The sequence below is a fragment of the Zea mays genome, chromosome 10 (genome assembly GCF_902167145.1).
Source record: "Zea mays cultivar B73 chromosome 10, Zm-B73-REFERENCE-NAM-5.0, whole genome shotgun sequence".
Classification (NCBI taxonomy): Eukaryota; Viridiplantae; Streptophyta; class Magnoliopsida; order Poales; family Poaceae; genus Zea; species Zea mays.
In genome coordinates this window covers 114,261,767-114,280,947 of record NC_050105.1, presented here as the reverse complement: position 1 = coordinate 114,280,947, position 19,181 = coordinate 114,261,767, and the positions used below count along the sequence as shown (strand labels likewise).

The 19,181-nt window shown below is 45.2% G+C and overlaps 2 protein-coding genes, 1 non-coding gene and 1 pseudogene across 3 annotated transcripts; all 4 read left to right on the top strand.

Moving 5' to 3' along the window:
- Positions 1 to 397: 397 nt before the first annotated feature.
- On the top strand, positions 398 to 517 carry LOC111590435 (uncharacterized; annotated as a pseudogene).
- A 4,221-nt stretch (positions 518 to 4,738) lies between these two features.
- On the top strand, positions 4,739 to 5,248 carry LOC100276120 (uncharacterized). The gene has a single exon (NM_001149987.2). The coding sequence runs from the start codon at positions 4,802 to 4,804 to the stop codon at positions 5,078 to 5,080; it is 279 nt and encodes a 92-aa protein (NP_001143459.2). The 5' UTR covers positions 4,739 to 4,801; the 3' UTR covers positions 5,081 to 5,248.
- Positions 5,249 to 8,468: 3,220 nt separating this feature from the next.
- On the top strand, positions 8,469 to 9,879 carry LOC103641596 (uncharacterized). The gene is made up of 3 exons (XR_004853262.1): positions 8,469 to 8,614; positions 9,263 to 9,620; positions 9,719 to 9,879. It is a non-coding gene; the product is annotated as an uncharacterized protein (transcript).
- A 215-nt stretch (positions 9,880 to 10,094) lies between these two features.
- On the top strand, positions 10,095 to 10,701 carry LOC103641594 (enolase 1-like). Its single transcript, XM_008664935.2, has 3 exons — positions 10,095 to 10,192; positions 10,273 to 10,353; positions 10,492 to 10,701. The coding sequence occupies exons 1-3, from the start codon at positions 10,124 to 10,126 to the stop codon at positions 10,699 to 10,701; spliced, it is 360 nt and encodes a 119-aa protein (XP_008663157.1). The 5' UTR covers positions 10,095 to 10,123.
- The last annotated feature ends 8,480 nt before the right edge of the window (positions 10,702 to 19,181 follow it).

Sequence of the window (19,181 nt, the reverse complement as noted above, 5' to 3'; positions counted from 1 at the left end):
CTTTTTCTGTCTCTGTGGCCCTTACCCAGAATCTTCTGTCGTTGTATATTAACCCCCATCTTCCCTTAAAATTTTATCGAATATTTATGTGTCGTCACAACGCGTAGGCATTGTACTAGTCTCTACGTAAAGCATCAGTTTACTTGGTTTTCACCATTATTGCTTTTGAAAAAAAGTCTTTGTACTTCTTTCTGATCTAACTCACGGCCTGTCGTCGTCGTGCGTCGTAAAGGGACGTGGGTCATTAACTCATAAATATGTCGTGAAAAAACTCTCGAGCCCAATACGACACGAAGCACACGGAACATAGCGCTCCCGGATAGTACCACCTCGCTAGTTGAAGATGGATGAGTTGCCGAGTTAGCTATAAAGAAGGGACACGTCTCCTTTTCAACTCATATCTTTCTCGGCCTTTTAGCTAAGATAAAGTGTAATATCTATAGTTTAATATCTGTTATATGTGTGCCATATGTCCACTTTAATTTTAAAATTTATTTTTTGTGTGGAAGGTCCACTTTATTTTTAAATTTGTTTTTTAGAAAGAGTACATCCTCGTGTGTCGTACCATCGTGTGTCATACCATCGTCGTTGCACTATACCATCAAAATACAAATTGTTATGCCATTACAGCACACATGCACTATACTAGTTTTCTTGAAAATCTAATTCATCAGTCTAACGAATAACGATGCGAGGAAAGCCTAACGACGCCCTTTCGAGTGCTTGGTGTGCAGCCCAAATCTTCGGAAACGGGCTTCATCTCACCCTCCTTGCTCCTTGGAGTAGGAACGAAAGACTTAGAAGCAGAAGTACCATATGTTATTTTTGTCATTACCTCGAGGATCCCGGAACAGTAGCAGATGCAGGAAAAAAATTCATGGGGCCAAAAAAGCCAAAAAACTATATGGGAAAATTAAGAAAGCCCGTAAAAAACTAGTATTACGTAGAATTCAAGTATCATATAAATATACGATATAAGTTCAAATAAGAAAACTATATGAACAAAAGGAAGCAAGCATAACGCTGATTTTTTTGTTGACCAAATCAAAACTATATATAGCCTTGTTGAATGTCGATATGTAGATCTTCTCGGTGGGGGGCTATTGGGAAGGAGGCACCAAGCTCGTTGGTTTTCTAAGCTCACAGTCTGTCGACGATGGGTCGCTTCTTCACGACGAGCGAGATCGGGCTTGCTGGACGGGCCGACATCACAACAAGGACGCGCAGGGTGGGGGCGTAGGAAGGGGTCGGGGTCGAACGACAACACATGTCGGGAAGGTGACAATGGTGGGCAGCGTCGAGAATGAGGCATCGATGCAGATTAGTTCGGGTGACATTGAAACGAATGAGATGGAACTGATAGATGCAAGAAATGAATCAGAAAGAGAATGAGAGTTATGATGACTAGACCGATCCCACTAAAAGGTCTAGTACAGAACTGGTTTGGTTAGTAAATGAACATGAGGTATAAGAGGTACTCCACGCTCCCTTTGCCCCATGTGGATCCGACCTCGGAAGGTCGTAACTAGCAGACAGTGCTACAGCTAATGCTGCAACTTGGGCCGTGCCGTGCCCGGCCCGGCACGAGCCCGCCGTGCTTCGAGCCTCAGTTAGTCGGGCTTAGCAAGCACGAAATAGAAACGGGTCGTGCCTTACCGGACCTGGTGAGTAGAAATAAGGCCCAGCACGTCCCTAAAGCACGACGGGCTTCTGTCGGGCCGTGCTGGCCCAGGCACGACACGCAATTTAAGCAGTGAACACAACAAGATTACAATAAATCAGTGAACACAACAGAATTTAAGCACTAGGGATCACTACAGGTCATCATCATTCACTAAATCAGTGAACACAACAAGATTTGAGGGAAACTAAATTTTATTCCTCGATCTGCCTCGTTAAAAACCATACACCCCCAGTGAGGGGCTCCCTCTGTAAGGAAAAGAGTACAGATCGGCATAAGTATTAATGTTCGCATCTCACAAGTCTTAATGTCCAGTCCATATTACAATAACATTTAACCATGAACTAGATAAAAGAGAAGGTAACACTAATGACTAATCATTGCTAAAATCAGCAAAAGCTTGTTCAATCTCAGGATCTTCCAGTTGATGTTGCTTTCGATCATCTGCTCTCTTCCAATCTTTAAGGCAAGTTATTGCCTCCACTGTCTCAGGTGCAAGAGAAGACCTTCTTTCTTCAATTATTCTCCCGATCGTGCTAAATGTTGCTTCAGACGAAACCGTGGAAACAGGAACAAGAAGAATATCTCTAGCAAAATGAGACAATACTGGAAAATTGTACTTATATTCCCTCCACCATTCAAGTAACTTTACCTTATCACCCTTTAAGGTGCGATCAGTGGCTACAAAGTTAGTAGACAGATAATGATTCAATTCAGCATTAGGATTCCACCTTTGACTTAATGATGAGGTAGCAGTTTCTTTTTCTTTGGACCTCTTCCATAAGTGGACTGTCAATGAAGTTTCTGTGTCAGGCTCATGCAAAGTACATGAAACCTCATTTTCACCATATTTGTTATAGTAAAAGCCAAACACACGAAATAATTCATCTTTTACATGATTAAAGGCATCTGAGTAATCCATATCTAGCAAGTCACCAATTCCTTCCAAGGCAGTTTGTAAACCATCAAGTTTCTTACGAGGATCCAAAATAGTTGCAAAGCAATATATATGAGATATTCTATCAAAGTATTTCAGAAATTTTACCTCCATTGGGGCAACAACAATTCTAAGGAGGGAATCAGATTTATGTTTAGAAAATGATTCAGCAATTAACCAGATATAATCAATCACTAAACAAGAAGTTGGATAATAAACACCTGATAGAACATTTGTTGCTACATAAAAGGGCATTAGAAACTCTCTAAAATGTCTCACAATATACCAATCAGCCTCAGTTAGCACCAAATCAAGATCCTGAGAATTAGCATTCACAAAAACAGTAATAATTTTTTCATAACCTTCTAGTTTCTTAAGCATTAAGTAGCTTGAATTCCATCTAATCTTCATATCAAGGCCAAATTTCCTAGGTTTCATACTATTTGCTTTGCAATACTCAGCAAACTTTGTAACCATTTGAGGGGTACTAGTTATGAATTGAATAGCAGCACAAATATTCTCCAAAAATTTACTTACAACTGTTATGCCATTCTGAACAACCAAGTTTATGATATGGCACACACACCTTTGGTGAATAACATAACCAGCAATGTATGACTGCAGTTGAGGGGTAAGAAATTCAATTGCATTTGTATTTGAAGTGACGATTCAAATGTCCAGTTCCACCAGCAGAATCTGCACTCAACTCAGTTTTACAATAATGACATATAGCAATAAAACTCTTTATACCATTCTCAACAATTTCCCGCTTATCCATATGATTCCAACACTCTGCCCTGGAAACAGAGGCTTTAGATTTTCGGGGTAGTGGCACTGGCACATGATCACCATCAACATCTTCTGGGGAGAAGGCACTGGCCACAAAGGATTCAGCTTCAACATGAACCCTATCAGCAGATTTGGTACCAGTACTATCCAAAGCAGCATTTCCTACGATTGGGGAGAGTTGGGGAGGATTGCTACTAACAGACGACTTCTTAACAGCTGCCCTCTTCCTTCCCATGGTGGCTGGTCAGTGCTCAATGGTGGGCTGGTGGTTTGGTTAGTGACGAGACCGAGAGGGGCTGAGGGGTACACAAATAGTGCTGTTGTTGCCTGATTAATCGCATCATCAATGAGGATCAAGAGTCCAAGACGACGCGACGCATCGGGCCTCGGGCCGCTAACGCACACGGCAGTACGACACATACCTTGGGGCCTGGGGGCATGGAGCTTGGGCAGTCCCGATAAGCACGCATCGGCCTCTGCGTCTCGGTCGCCGTGGCCCGTGGGGAGATCAGGAGATGGCCGTTGGGGAGATGGCCACTGGGCTGACGCTTGGGAAGATGGCGCTTGGGGAGATGGCCGTTGGGCGCCTGGGGAGATCCGGAGATGGCCGCTGGGCGCATGCCTGGGCGTGCGTGCCTGCGCGATGCGCTCTGCGCATCGTGGGCGTGGGTGCGTGGCCCGACAGGTAGGCTGGCAAGGCCGCTGGGCGTGCGCACCTGGGGAGATGGCCGCTCGCCGCTGGGCGCCTGGGGAGAATGGAGATGGCCGCTCGCCGCTGGTGCGCATCGTGGCGTGGGCTAGTGGCGGCTGGTGGAGAAGACGAATGGAATGGGCAGGATGGCGGCGGCCGACGCCTGGGGAGTCGAGGAGAAAATTGGAGACGGGAGAAGTGGGAACCCTAAACGGCTAAACCTAATTAAATGGCGGTCGACGCCTGGACCGTGCTGTTTCCGTGCCGGGCCAGCACGAACACGGCCCACAACGATGGGCCGACGGACCGAAATTTAGAGCACGGCCCAGCCCGCAATTCGTGCCGTGCTAGCCCGGATATAAACCAGTCGTGTCGGACTGGGCCTTTTTCCATTTTTCACGGGCCGTGCTCGGGCTGGCCCTTTAGGCACGGCCCGAGAGTTTCAGGACTAGCTACAGCCACAACCTGGCCAGCATCTTGCCTCCATACTCCTCTCCACACGTTCGTGGTGACATCCTGCCGGCAAAGCATCCGTCTCCTATGTCCAGCCCAAGAAGTCATACAAAAGTCCTGTGTCGGATTTGCGTGACCCCATTAACTTCCCCAGCTATATAAAGAAAACCTTCGCCCTTTCCCGGCTGCCGCGATACCCTGTGGATCACAATTAGCAAATCACCCATAGATAACAGCGATCGAGTCAGCGATGGCCGCTGTCCGTCATGCCACTGTCATCTTCCTCTTCCTCACCATCACCTTCGCCGCCATGGCCAATGGCGCTGGAGAGACCGACCCGGACCCCGCGCGCGTCGAGAACCCCGTGGACTGCATGATAGGGTGCGCCTCGCAGCTGATCGGCTACGCCATGCAGACGATGGAGTGCGCCGCGGGGTGCGCGGGAGGAGGGAGGGGGAATGCCGTTGAGGAGAAGCACGCGGCCGTCTTTCGTGAGGCCGGCCGTCGTCAGCACGGGCTGGAGAATTAGTGTACTGCAATACGATGTGATTAATGTGAATCTTTTTTTTTTCTGAAAACTGCTATATACTGTATTCGCATCCTGCCCCGGTAGCGGAAGAAAATTAGGAGGGGACGGTCCTCATCCATAGAGCAACCGTGGACATCTCTATGGTAGATTTGCGACAGTTAAAAATGAATTAAATTGTGTCGTGGGTTTGCAACGCTAAGTATTAGTTTGAAAACTTGAATCGGCTTCAGGATTTTTTAGAGTGGCTAGAATGAAAACATAAATCCTCTTCCAGATTCTCGAGAATTGAGTGAAAAATTAGCTTATTTCTTTTCTCAATTCCCACGAATCACGAAGAATATTTAAATTTCCAAGAGCTAGCTAGCTCCATTCCTCAAAATCCTTTGGAGAAACGGAGTTGCTAAACTAGCCCTAGAACTATAGACACCTCCTAAAACGTCGTCTTGGTCTTCTTATCTAGCCTGCTATAGATATCATCGTCGTCAAAGCCGAGATGCACGGCCACCTAACACGTACGCGAAGAAATCAACCTGTGCGAGCGTAGGGCTAGAAAATAAGCTTAAGACTCGCGGGCTAACTCGATCTTGGAGTAGCTCGGCTCGGCTCGAGGGAGCCAAGCCAAGCCTAAATTTTAGGCTCATCGGTGAAGTGAGCCGAGCCGAGTCGTTCTGGCTCGCGAGCCAGCCCGCGAACTGTGCCAATTGTGCTGAATTAATCAATCTATAGAAATATAATGGATTATCAGTTCATTTCTTTGTCTTTAATGATAAATATATAATAATTCAAATTTTAAATTGCTCATAATATTAAATAATGATTCTATATTTTATATTTAAATACTACTAGTTTAATATATAATGCAATTATATTTAATAAAGTGTGACTCGCGAGTCGAGTCAGCTCGTAAGCCAACTTCGAGTCGAGTCGAGCCTCATCCTTGTGCTCATGCAGTGAGCGAGCCGCGGTCACCCACCGAGCCGCACTGAGCCGAGTGGATCGGCTTGTTTCCAGCCCTAGTCGAGCACGTGGCAGAGAGGTCGATCTAGCTGATTGTTGTCTATTTATAGAGTATTTCTCTTTTTTTATTTGAAATCTATACTACTATATTAAGGCTGTAAGGGTAGCCTGCCTCCCTTGCGTTCTGCCTTCGACCAATCTGGACCGTTCGTGCCCACGTTGATCGTCCGTGCGCCCCTTCCGTCCCCGTCTCTACGAAACCTACGCCAGCTCCCCTCCCGCAACAACATTCGCCTATCCCTTGAGGGCCCATACACCGTCGGCGACGAAATCCACCCGGCGCTGCACGGGGAAGGCCTTGAGGTGCAGCTCGAACCCGACCCTAGCCCGGATCTTCAAGCCCATGACGAGGCACCACGGCCGGCCGACGGCGGGGGCGTCGTCGTCCTCGCCGACACCGGCGCGCACGAAGGAGGCGACAGCGAGGCGGTCGGAGACGATCCACTTGGTGGAGGGAGAGGAGCCGCCGATGTGGAGGTAGAGTTTGACGGCGTTGAGCGCGGTGGGGTTAGCGCTGGGGGTGGACCCGGGGCTAGGGTTCGGGGAGATGGGCTCGTTGTACTTGAGGTGGAGCTGGCGGAGGTGGCGGTCGATGGCGTCGATGGAGGCAGGGGTAGCCGCCCCTGCGCCGCTGGCTAACTTGGAGGAGACGGAGGCCGGGGGAGACGTGCCGTAGTCGGAGGAGTTGTCGGAAGCCCGGGACTCAGCGTCCTCGGAGTTAGAGTCGGATAGGTCGAGGTCCTCGCGGCTGTGCAAGCCCCCCATGGCGGCGGCTGGTTTCGGCGAGAAGGTGAGGATGGAGGAGCGTGCGGGAAATTGAAATTTGGGGGCGGTGATGGACGAGATGGGGGCCCCTAGCCGTTTTGCGCTGCGACTACAAGTTTGCAAGTGGAGGAGAGATTTGGGAAGCGAATAGTCCCCAAGACCATCTCTACAACTATTAAGAGTCATCTGTAGACTGCCCCCGCTCTCCCCTGCCTCCCGCGGATCCCGTCGCCCGCACGCACCTAGCCGGGATTCCCCGCCCAACGCTCGCGCCCGCAACCACCCAGCCGCGATTCCAGGCCGCCGCATCCCCCCGCCGCGACGCTCCTTACGGCCGCCGCATCCCCCCGCCGCGAAACCCCCGCCGGCCGTCGCGATGCACGCCCGCGCCAAGCACTCCCCCGCCGTACTCCCCCGCCGTACACCCCCGCCGTGAAGCGCGCGTCGCGCCAACCACCTCCCCTTTCTTCGCAAGACCTTCTCCCAAATCCATCGCCACCCCCATCCCCAGCCTGCCGCCCCTTGCCCGTGCACCCTGGCTTTGCTCGCCATATGGTCCCCGCCTCGGCACGTCAAGGAGGTCATCGGCGGAGGCGGGCGGTTTGCGCGGTGGGATTCCGTGGAGCGGGCGCGTCACGCCAACCACCTCCCCTTTCCTCGCAAGACCTTCTCCCAAATCCGCCGCCACCCCATCCCTAGCCTGCCGCCCCTTGCCCGTGCACCCTGGCCCTGCTCGCCGCGTGGTCCCTGCCTCGGCACGTCAAGGAGGTCATCGGCGGAGTGCAGCGTGGCGAGGTCGGAAGCGGATGGGACTTGCCGAGGGATTCCGCCGCCTGCTGATCGATCTGAAACATGAGAAGTGAAGAGTCAGAAGAGCTGGAGGACTCGGGAGGGGATGGGGCACGTCGCGGCGAGTGACGAAGAGAGCGCTGCCTCGCCTGGTGGAGGAGGGTCTCGGCTGCTTTGAGCTTGGAGGAGATCCACCCCGCCATGACGCTGTGAACGGAGGCGCCGCGGGGCGAGGGGATTGGAGTGACGCGGACGTCGCGCGGCTGCCGGCTACTTGGTCGATGACTGACGTGATGGACCCGCTCAACCGCCAGTGGTGACAACTGGCGAACGAAACTCGGCCTCCCTCCCCGTGCGCATCGCCGCACTCAACGCCGCCATCCTCATCCGGAGGTAGCTCTGCCCCCTTCCTCCCCAGCCGCGCGAGGATTTCGCCCCGCTCGCTAGCCTTCAAAATCGGAGAGTTTGGTAAACCGACTGGCAGAGGCAAGCAGGTAATGATGCTACACACCTTCCTCTCAGTCTGATAATAGCAAAATTGATGCTAATTAAGCTACTGATATAGTGATGTATAATTCGTAACAGTTTAGTTTGTCTACTGCTTTCTTGGCTCCGTGGCTACCGACCTTGCTGGTTTCCCTCCCGAATTAGCGGCTGAGCTCCATCCAGACCTTGCAAAGATTGGACCTTTGGGGGCGGTTCGCTCACTCCTAGCTTGCCTCGCTATCTGGTCTTTGAGCTTCTCGTGCTACGAGCCGAGGGAAGCCATCTTTTCCTGCTCGGTTCTGTCGTGCAAACGAGAAAGGTTGAGCTGATCTGCTGCTAGCTGGGGATCCTGAGGCTACCGCATTCTTCTTGTCTGGGTGCACGGTGCATGGGCAGTGGGTGAACTGGTAGAGAGCAAGATGGGGAATTGCATCGACACCACGGCGCGGGTGGATCACAGCATGAACAATGCTGCCTGTGAGTGCCCTGCTTCTCTTTCTAGAGTTCTTTCGCTCCATACTTGTCCAGTTTTTCCTTTTATCGACTGGACTGCTATGTCTTATTCAGTGAATTTTAGATCGGCATGCTATTTCGGTCCGGAGTTCTTGTTTTTAGCAGTTAGTTAGCACCTTCTTTCCTACTTTAGTTCCTCTTTGTTACTTCTGTCGGATAAGACAGAGATAGGGTTTAAAGTCAATAGCCGGGAACTTTTTGTGCCTAAATATAGTCACGGCACTTTCACAAGCATCATTTGCAAATCTGAACACTAGGCTTCATATTACTTTGTTTTCATGTTAACAAACGGAAGAGGTTATTATGGATCCAGTAGGAATCCTGTGACATAGTTTTACTCCTTCGTATGGCACACAGTAGGTTCACAAATTTGGTATAGACCAAGTTAGGGAAGTACTTCCACATGCGATCAGCCTGGAAGGCTGGAGCATTGTTTGCTCTCAAATTGACAGCTTAATGAGTTTACAATACCAGACAATTACTTAATTGTCGTAATGTTGGTACCATACTTCACGAGTATATATATGACACCTTCATAATCGTTAACACTGTTGATACCATATCAAGTTCTTCTCATGCGTATTTTTCCTTTGCTTCTTGTTGAGAGATCAGACCCATCAAAAGTGACAGCAAGACAAGTTTGTCGTCAGTCCCTTCCACAATTAAGAGCAACTCAAGTCGTTCAACGCTGACTCTTCCATCAATGAGAGATCGAAATGAGCTTCCTACTCCTCGGATAGAAGGTGAAATCTTGTCATCTTCTAATTTGAAGGCATTCACGTTCAATGATCTGAAAAATGCAACCAAGAACTTCCGACCGGACAGCCTTCTTGGGGAAGGAGGGTTTGGGCATGTCTACAAAGGTTGGATTGATGAGCACACGCTTGCTCCTTCAAGACCTGGGAGTGGTATGGTTGTTGCTGTGAAGAAGCTTAAACCGGAAGGTTTTCAAGGACACAAGGAATGGCTGGTAGGCTTGGAGCTCTTCTACATTTTCCCTGCTCCTAGGACATCTGTCATTGTTCATGAATCATGACTGTTCTTTCTTCTTCTTTTTTTCTGCTGCAGACAGAGGTTGATTACCTTGGCCAACTTCACCACAAGAATCTTGTTAAGCTCATTGGTTATTGCTCAGATGGTGACAACCGGCTTCTGGTGTATGAATTTATGCCCAAGGGAAGTTTGGAGAACCATCTGTTTAGAAGTGTGTGCTTCATCTCTATGGCTTTGCTTTGTTAAGACCCAGTTTCTTATAACTTTCTTGTTCATTCCCTTTAACCATGCAAACCACGCCATAATTCAAAATTTGGCAGATTAGTTTTTATTGAAAGAAAGTGGTAGTAGATTAATTTTTGCTCTATGGTTCTGTCACTATAGGAACGCTCTTTTGTTTTATGTTGAGCGTAGGGTACCTACAAAATCGATCATCGGCATCCATTTATCTCACAATCTAATATCTGTGTCAACCAATATATGCAGGAAAACAAAGAAGGCCTTGAACTATTGAAGGCAGCCATAGAAAAGGCTGGCTACACTGGAAAGGTATGTTCTCTCTTATCTACTTGGCTCACAAACAGACAAACCTTTGTGTGTATAGTTGATTCAACTTACATGTGTGGCAGGTGGTCATTGGGATGGATGTTGCTGCTTCTGAGTTCTTCGGTGAGAAAGACAAGACTTATGATCTTAATTTCAAGGAGGAGGTAAGAATCACAACTTCTTAGTATGTTTTTATAGTTTCATTTACCTTGAGCTATAGCTATTCCTTGTGTTATTCTATAGGGGTATGGTAATACATGAGCATTTGTTTTATATTAACGTGTAGTCACTTTCTTGGCCAGAACAACGATGGCTCAAACAAAATTTCAGGCGACAGCCTGAAAGACCTGTACAAGTCCTTTGTTTCTGAGTACCCTATTGAGTCGATTGAAGACCCATTTGATCAGGATGACTGGAGCACTTATGCCAAACTCACTGATGAGATTGGACAGAAAGTGCAGATTGTAGGAGATGATCTTCTCGTTACCAACCCCACCGTGAGTAACATTTAGTTAACTGATTTCGTCCCCACCTTGATGATGTTGTTCCTGGTCAAATTAAAGATATGTCTGGTAAAGTTGACAGATACACAAAATCCATGATACCAACCTATTTTGCTGCTGCTATGTACATTGACAATGCACGCTGGGATGGGGTACCATTTTTTATCAGTACAGGCATGGGACTTATGACGAATAGGTACGTTCAATTCAATGAGTTTCATAACTTTTATCAGGAAATGTCTTAATAGTTAAATTTCTGAATTCAGCCACCTCATTGTAGCACTGTGCTGTTATGATCTTATTGCATTTCTATAACCTAACATCTCAAAACGTAGAATCAGGAATCGATTCTATCCATATAGCATGCTGCAGTAGTGCACCCTGTTCTGATCACTTTGTTGATAGCCTTTGCAAGATTGCCACACTTCTATTCTAATTTTGGACCAATTAGTTCAAAACCATGTGCCCTTGCAGGTATTTTGGAAATTATGGGATAATCCGTGACATAGTTCACAGCCTCATTCTTCAAACAATAGCTCTATTTGCTATGGAACCACCTGTAAGTCTTGATGGAGAGGATATCCGAGATGAAAAGGTAAGGTGGTATAGTTTTTTAGCATAGGAAATCGGCACTACTGTGCTAGATAGAAGTTAGAAAGCGCTGGCTTTGATACAGGATCATAAGAACTTCCACTTATGCAGGTGAAGGTTCTCAGATCCAATTCGGAAAGTGATATGAATAGAGTGGGACAAAGCAGGGTAAGTAGCACACCATTGTCCTTTCAATAATAGAAAATGGACTCATTATCCTAAAAGTTTCAGCTAGACATCGACATCTGCAAGTTGATTTCAGTGCGCAAGGTACCCAAATCTGCACAGAAATAGGAAGAGGGAGGGCAATGTGCAGTTTGGAAAGTTTGGTCAACGTGGATGAGTACCCCAACCTGATCTATAGGGATGTTCCATACCATTTCCTGAAGGACTCAAAGAATCATCCCTCCAACCGTGGGGCTTATAGATGGTGTAACTAACTCTTTGAATTATGTCAAACATAATGTTTCAGCACTAGATTACTATCATCATGAATTCGTGCTGAATCATAGAATCAAGAAAGGCTTATCTTGGAACGTGCAATGCTTTTCTTTTTACATGGGAATGACAAGATGGCTGTGTGACCATAAGGCTAATGAGTCGGACCATGCAAAATGGAACTGTAAGAAAACAAGGAGGCTGACAGATGCATCATCATTCACTTAAGGCAAAATGTCTGTTTTTTGTGCTACTGTACTAATGAGCATTTATGATGCCGTTTGGTTTTCTATGATTTAATTTAGCTCACCAGTGCATAGAGACGCTTGACTGAGGAAAACTTGTGTTTTCAGTGTAATCTGCATTTTTTTACTCAAAATGGACAACTTTTATATATAATTGAACCTAGCTAAAGCTAATTTCCCATTGCTTTGGCTAAACTAATCACAAAATATTATTTTTTTATTTGATACTTGAGATCACATTTATCTCCTGATATAGGTTGCCATTCGTGATGGCATTACTATGGATGGTGGTGGAGGTGTTTCCATTCCTGGAACATTCCACATTGCAACTTATAGGACAGTACATCACTTTTATTTTCTATAGATTTTTGTGGCGAGCTTATATTATTTTCTTTTTGATGCTTCGTGAATAGTTTTACCGCAGGTGTTTGGTATATTTTTTTAACGCAATTATTCCAAGTCTTTGTAACTCGAGAAGTTTACAGTGGATTTCCATCCTGATGTTGCAGCCTTCTTTTATTTGTGGCATCTTAATAATATGGAGTGAAAAGTATTTTGGTGCAAGCAGGCAGACAAGGCATCCATGTTGGATGAAATCTCTACTATTAATTATGTGCCTATCGTAGGCGTCCACAATTCCCAGTGGTGCACGGTTCTGCCGTTGCGCTGCGCGCCTACCATCTCCCTCCTTCCTTCCTTCGACGATACTCCTTCCTTCGACGGCCCACAACGGCTCCCCTCGAATCCCGCCCGCGCGCCACCTCGCATCCCGGCCGCCCGCCGCTCGCCTATTATGGAATGGGCGTCCCTCGCATCCCGCCCGTAGCGGATCCCTCAAATCCCGTCAGCGGCGACTCCAATCCCCGCTCCCATCGCCATTGCTTGATAAATGATGACAATGGTGATGGTTATGATATATGCTCAATATTGTATTGATCTTTTTTCGAGTGTTAGGCTGTCATGTTGTTTGCTGGAATGGAGATATTTCATTGTTCACTTGATTCATGTGACAGAGTTAATTACCTTATTTCCGTCCTTTCTTAGTACCCTTTTTCTGAGATTTGAGTTGTAAATAACACTTTCCTAATCGTGTTGTCATTATAACTCAATGACATTATTAAAATCATATATAGAAGTCTATATGGTACTGATGGTTGCAATGTAATGGTGAAATAGCTAGATTAAAATAACAAAATTTATGTACGGGTAGGATCACAAATGGATTCCGAAACATTTTCTCATAACAATATAACACACATATATACATAAGTTATCGTGTTATTATACGGTTCCGTTGCAACGCACGGGCACTCACCTAGTGATTGAAGAAGACCAAACGGCCGTTGCATTGCACTGATTCAAAATGTTCAAATTGAAGTAGCACACCGTCAGTCACTCTCACTTGCGTCACTGTTCCCTCCATTGTTCCAGGATGTGATGTGAACTCATAGTCAACAGGTGACTTTAAAAACAACTATATACTCCATGTATTCTAAATTATAAAACAATCTTGATTTTCTCTCACAGTGAGTTGAATTTACTATTAGATTTAGGCATATAAAGGGAGCAGAAAGTTAACTGACTCAAGATTACTGATTCGATCCTCTTAAGAGCAAAAACGTTCAGAGGAGGTTGCATTCGGTCTTGTAAACCAAATACAAACAAGAAATAAATCTAGACAAATTTGGACTAGATAAGCAAAACCTAATTATAAGGGACAACCCATGCTCTCCTCCGAGATTTACGCCGCGCGACACAGCTCCAATCCCTCAACAACCATGCTACTCCGCTCCCTCAGCAAACCTGTCGCACGTAGTATAGATTTCGTTCCGCGACGGCGCCAATCCATCACTCGTGCGCACGTAGGAACCAGCGTGACCGCGATCGTGAGCGGGCGGCGGCGCGGAAGCTGTAAAGCCCGAAATTTGTATAAGAAAAAAAATAAAATAAAGAAATAAAGAAATAAAATAGTAAATTCAGATATCTCAAATTATACTTGAGCTTTGAATTTTGAGGACAGAATTTTGAAACAAAAAATTAATTTAGAAAAGAAGTAATAGAAAGGTTTTCTATTCAACTAAATGATTATTCATTTCATTAAATGATACACTATACTCATTTATTTAAAAGAGTATTAAATTTAGATGACACAAATCTTGACTAGACTTTTTAAATTTAACTCATAAAATTGAAGCTCGGGAAAATAAATAATAGTGAGATACTCCATTGATTTGTTCTCCTCATAAAGTATACATACTCTTAAAATAATTAAGAAACCCTTAAATGAAAGTATACAATACATTCTTTCAAAATAAATAGATAATGAATGTTTATTTCTGAAGTAACTTTAATTCTTATTCCACATTCAAAATGCTATTTTCCTAAAAAGAAAGAAACAATATAAGTGTGTTTCATATTTCAAACATCTACCAAGCAAATAAAATAAATATATATCTATTGCATCATGATTGATTTTTGAGTGAGCATTATGTTTGAGTTTTGAACTTTATTTGAATCGGAATTAAGAAAGAATAGAAATTTGAAAAAAAAAGAATATCAAAACAGGAAAATATAAAAAAACAAGAAACCTGGCGCCTGGGCTGTATCCCTTACTCCCGGTCGGCCCAATTTGGCAATTCGCTCCCCGCGCGGCCCAGCTTCCCTGGCGCATGCACACTCACTGGCATGTGGGCCATTTTGGTCAGGCCCACACGCCAGCCTTTCCACCACGCCCACCCATGCGTTTCTTTGGATCACTGCCTTGCGGACCCCGCGCCGTCAGCCTCTTCGCTCAACCAACAACTCGTGCGTGTGTGCCGTTGTTGCGTGGGTCCATCATGTCAGCGTTTTCTTCTCCGTTGTGACCTTGGCCCGGTGTATCGGACTCGTGCGCTAGCCGCGTAATAAACGCACGGTAGTCGCGGATTTGGGTGCCGCGTGACTCGCGCGCGCCGTTGGACGCCTGGGGCCAGAAATCACGCCCTAACCTTGTATATATAAGCACGCGGCTCGGGTATCGCCATGAACGGGGGAAGCTCGAGAGGATCTCGTCCAAAAACCTTTCTATTACAAGAGGTTCGTGGAAGCGATTATTATGGCCTTAAAGAAATATAAGATTACCTACAACAAGATGATATTTTTAAGTGGGAACATACAATTCGGACTGGTCTTCCAATTGACTTAAAAGGGTATTTTCTTCGTACAACGTACCTTCTCAACAATATAGAATTTTTGTATGATAACCATTGTATATAACATAATTGGCCAAACATTAATCAGCTACCTTGTTCTACAAGCTATGGTCATGTGGGGGAAATGGTAGGCGAATGGAATTTGTTAGGATGAGTGGAGTACGTTTGTTTAATGTTCAAACATACATTCCAGTTACATAATACAAATTTGATTTGATGTTCTATTCTCTTATGTCTTTGTGTGTAGGATGCAAGGATTCTTCGAAGGAACTTTGTGATTGATCTATTAAGTTACGAGGATAATTCATGCCGCTATTTAATCCCTGCAAACATACAACAGAGACTTGTCAATATCTCTATAAAGGAATAGATTAGTGTACGATTGTCGATATATTGTTTGTTTTCATGTAATTGTTGTGCACTCACGTTTTATTAATAATTTATGAGTCGTCGCAACGCACAAACACCTAACTATGTATATATAGATCTGCATGATATTGATGGTTGCAATGTAGTGGTGAAACAGGTAGATTAAAATAACAAAATTTATATGTATAGCCAGGATCACCAATGGATTACAAAATTTTTTCTCATAACAATATAACACATTTATATATAAGTTATCATGATATTATATGTTCCCGTTGCAACGCACGGGCACTAACCTAGTAAGAAGAAATAGATAACGATTAAGAGAGAGGGAATGGCAGTAGCCATATGCCCATATGACCACTACAAGGTCTATATGGACCTAGCAGCCCAACAAACTGTCTTTGTCCTCTTCTTGCTTGGTTTTGGACAACGACAATGCCTCCCCACCCTAGGCACATGCACTACATGCGACGCGGGTAGCCACACCTGCCGAGACCGCTTGCTCCACTCCTTTGAATACGATCCGGTATCCCTTATTCCTTACCCGCAGGACACATGAACTCCTTTGCTCTCCCTCATTCACTGTTCCAGCCAAGAAAACAATCAATCTGTTTGATTCCTAGTTGGTGGTGATTGGGGACCGTGCATCTGCTGGCGTGGAGGTTTCTTGTGGTTAGAGGTGTCATTGAGGAATTCTCGGTCAGTTTGGACGCCATATATCCATCCCCATACACGTACTCATCATGGGTAAAAGATTTATAATATACCCATCCACATTCGATTATCGCGTCCCCATTAGATTCCCATCTTCGACAAGAAAAACATGATCACATTATTATATGACATTATTAATAATCACACGATACTCGACAACAATACATCACAAATAAATCTGACACATAACAAGGAAAACATTATTTAATCATGTAAAACAACAAAAACAAAAGTGACACGTCGACTGGTGGGTGGGGCAGTTGGTGGGTTGTGTGGATGGGTGTTTAAAAGGGTTGTGAGAGGTAGGGTAAGTTGTTGGGCTTATTAACTATTGAGCTATACACCTAATTTTATAGGGTAATTTTTACCCATGGGTAATCAGGTTCAGAATTTGCTTTCCCATACCCATGCCAACATACCTATTAGGGCTAGTTTGGAAACTCAAATCCCCTTCGGGATTGAAGGGGATTGGAGAGGAAATTAGTTTATTTCTACCTCAATCCCCTCCAATGCAGAAGTGGATTTGAGGTTTCCAAAGTAGTCCTTAGGGGGAGGACTTCCTCATGGGTTAACGAGTATTGAGTCCCCATTGACACCTCTACTTATGGTGTTTCTGTTGCCGGTGCAAACCGGCCGGTAGTCAAGTGTTCGCAGGGGCGGATCTAGGAGGGGGGCTGGCGAGGCTGCAGCCCCGGTCGCCCCTCATAACACCTATTAATACATACTTCATCTATCTTAAAATAATAGTCATCGTTTTAGAGAATTAGTAGGTTTATATAATTTTTGATTGATGCATGTGTTTTATATATGTGTCTAGATTCATCATCATCCATTTGAATATAGATATAAAAACCAAGAGCTAAAAGGACAACTATTTTGGAACGTAAGAGTATATTATAACATAAATACAGACTATAAAGGTTAACTACGATAGGCCACAACCTTCTTTCTAATCGTGTCATTCAGCACATGTATTTGGCCTCCATCCGTGCCACCAGCACGCTAGGTGGTAGCGCGTGCATCCACACTGGACCCGTCCATGCTTCAGCAGTGCAAATCAACGCCACCACACAGGATGCAGTCATGAGCTAGCGCGCACGGCCAGTTTACATCTAACAGTTAGCAGCGCGCATGTGCCCAACACAAGAAGCAGGCTGCAAGCCAGGGGGAAAGGGGAGCAATGTCATGCCTACTGCTTCCCTAATTCTATAGGACATGTTAGTTTTTTAGCTAATTCTCATGTAAATAGTGCAAAAATGCTTCTAACAGCCTTCTTAATCTAATTTGGTCCCCCTAATTTTGCACTTACCCCAAAATGCTTCTCATGTAATTAGCTAATTCTGCACGCTAGTACATCAGGCCTGCGAGAACGTCGTCGTGGCACTTACCCCAAAATGGCCGCTGGTGGCTCCGCCAAACATGCTTTAACTTATAGCCCCTCCTTTGATCCAATCCTGGATCCACCACTGAGTGTTCGTGTACGTGTTTGTGCCTATGTGATACCACATGAGGTTTTTGGTTGTTGTCGACCATGGTCTGGTTCTTGGGTGTCTCTACTAGGTGGTGTTCCTTTGTTCCTCAGGTTGATGCTATAGATATTTCCCCTTACTCTAGCAACAACTCTATATCTCCACCAACCTCCCACCGAGAATCCTTGGGCTTGAGTGGCGAAATTAATTTAGGGGAACAGAACTTTGTGCTCCCTGAACTTGGCTTCTCGCGTAGACAATCTACATGCTGTGAGTTACCCGTTGTCCCTCTCGGTTGTACATATATTTGTGCAATCTACTAGTTTTAATACATGAGTGTGATTGCACATTTGTGGCGATTTTACTTTACTCGATAATAGTAGCGGTGTAGTGAGACCACATGATATTCATAGGATTTTTGGAGTGTTAGCATTACTTTATTATTTGCCTAGTTGAACACCTCTATGTGTTGGCATATTACTTGAATTAAGTTATGTTCTTGTTGTCCATATTTATAGTAACTTTATCTTAATAATATTGCTATTTATTTTTGGCTTATAATATATGATCTAAAACCCTGTTTACAGTAAAGGAGAAAATTTAGGATCAAATAATTGAACGTGAACATATAAATATATAGTAAATGTTTGTGGATCCACTCACTAAAGAGCTTCCACTCAACATGTTCAGAAAACATGTAGCCAACATAGGTTTAATGAAGCACCTAAGATTCTAGATTAAGAGGTTATAAATACAATCATCTCCCTCAAGATTAAGTCTTCTGCTTTGAGATAGAAAGGTATATACTATAGCCATTGAGTTCAGTAGCATATAACAAGTTTAGGGATGACAATTTTACCCGCGGGTTCGGGCATGAAATTTGACCCGCAGGTCTTACCCGTACCCGACCCGATTTTATTACGGGTCGGGTACGGATTTGATTTCTTACCCGCGGGTACCCGATAGATATCCGAAAATAGTGATTTTAGATTTTCAACCTACCAGTACGCTAGCTAGCCGTCCATCCTCGACAGCTCATCCTACTGTCATCCCTCCCTCCCTGTCTGCTGATGCTTCTGATTTGGTTCTAGTACTAGTGCCAGTATGTTTGATAAAGTGCCAGTACGTAGTACCAGTGCTATCTAGTACAAGTACTTGACCTAGGAGAGTGTTAAAAAAACCAGACGACTGTGCTAGCTACTCTCCGATCTTGACGAGTTGGAAGTTTGTTAACAAAAAATCATTAGCAACACATGTCCAGGGCTACATCTGCCCGACTGCACTGTGCAACAACATTATGTGCCTCCGGTGATCATGGCGATGTGCGACGCTCAGAGCTGTACTTGACTTCATTTAGGGAGAATGCATCAAGCTGCTATACCCGACGAGTACCCGATATCCGCCCGATACCCGATGGGTACGGGCACGGGTACAAAATTTTAGCCGTGGGTATAGTCATGGGTGGATAT

Excerpts from the sequence above, each read along its gene's own strand:
- LOC100276120 (NM_001149987.2), top strand. The coding sequence starts at position 4,802 with ATGGCCGCTGTCCGTCATGCCACTGTCATCTTCCTCTTCCTCACCATC.
- LOC103641594 (XM_008664935.2), top strand. The coding sequence starts at position 10,124 with ATGCAGGAAAACAAAGAAGGCCTTGAACTATTGAAGGCAGCCATAGAA. Across the intron at positions 10,193-10,272 it reads AGGCTGGCTACACTGGAAAG|GTGGTCATTGGGATGGATGT; the intron begins GTATGTTCTCTC and ends CATGTGTGGCAG. Across the intron at positions 10,354-10,491 it reads ATCTTAATTTCAAGGAGGAG|AACAACGATGGCTCAAACAA; the intron begins GTAAGAATCACA and ends TTTCTTGGCCAG.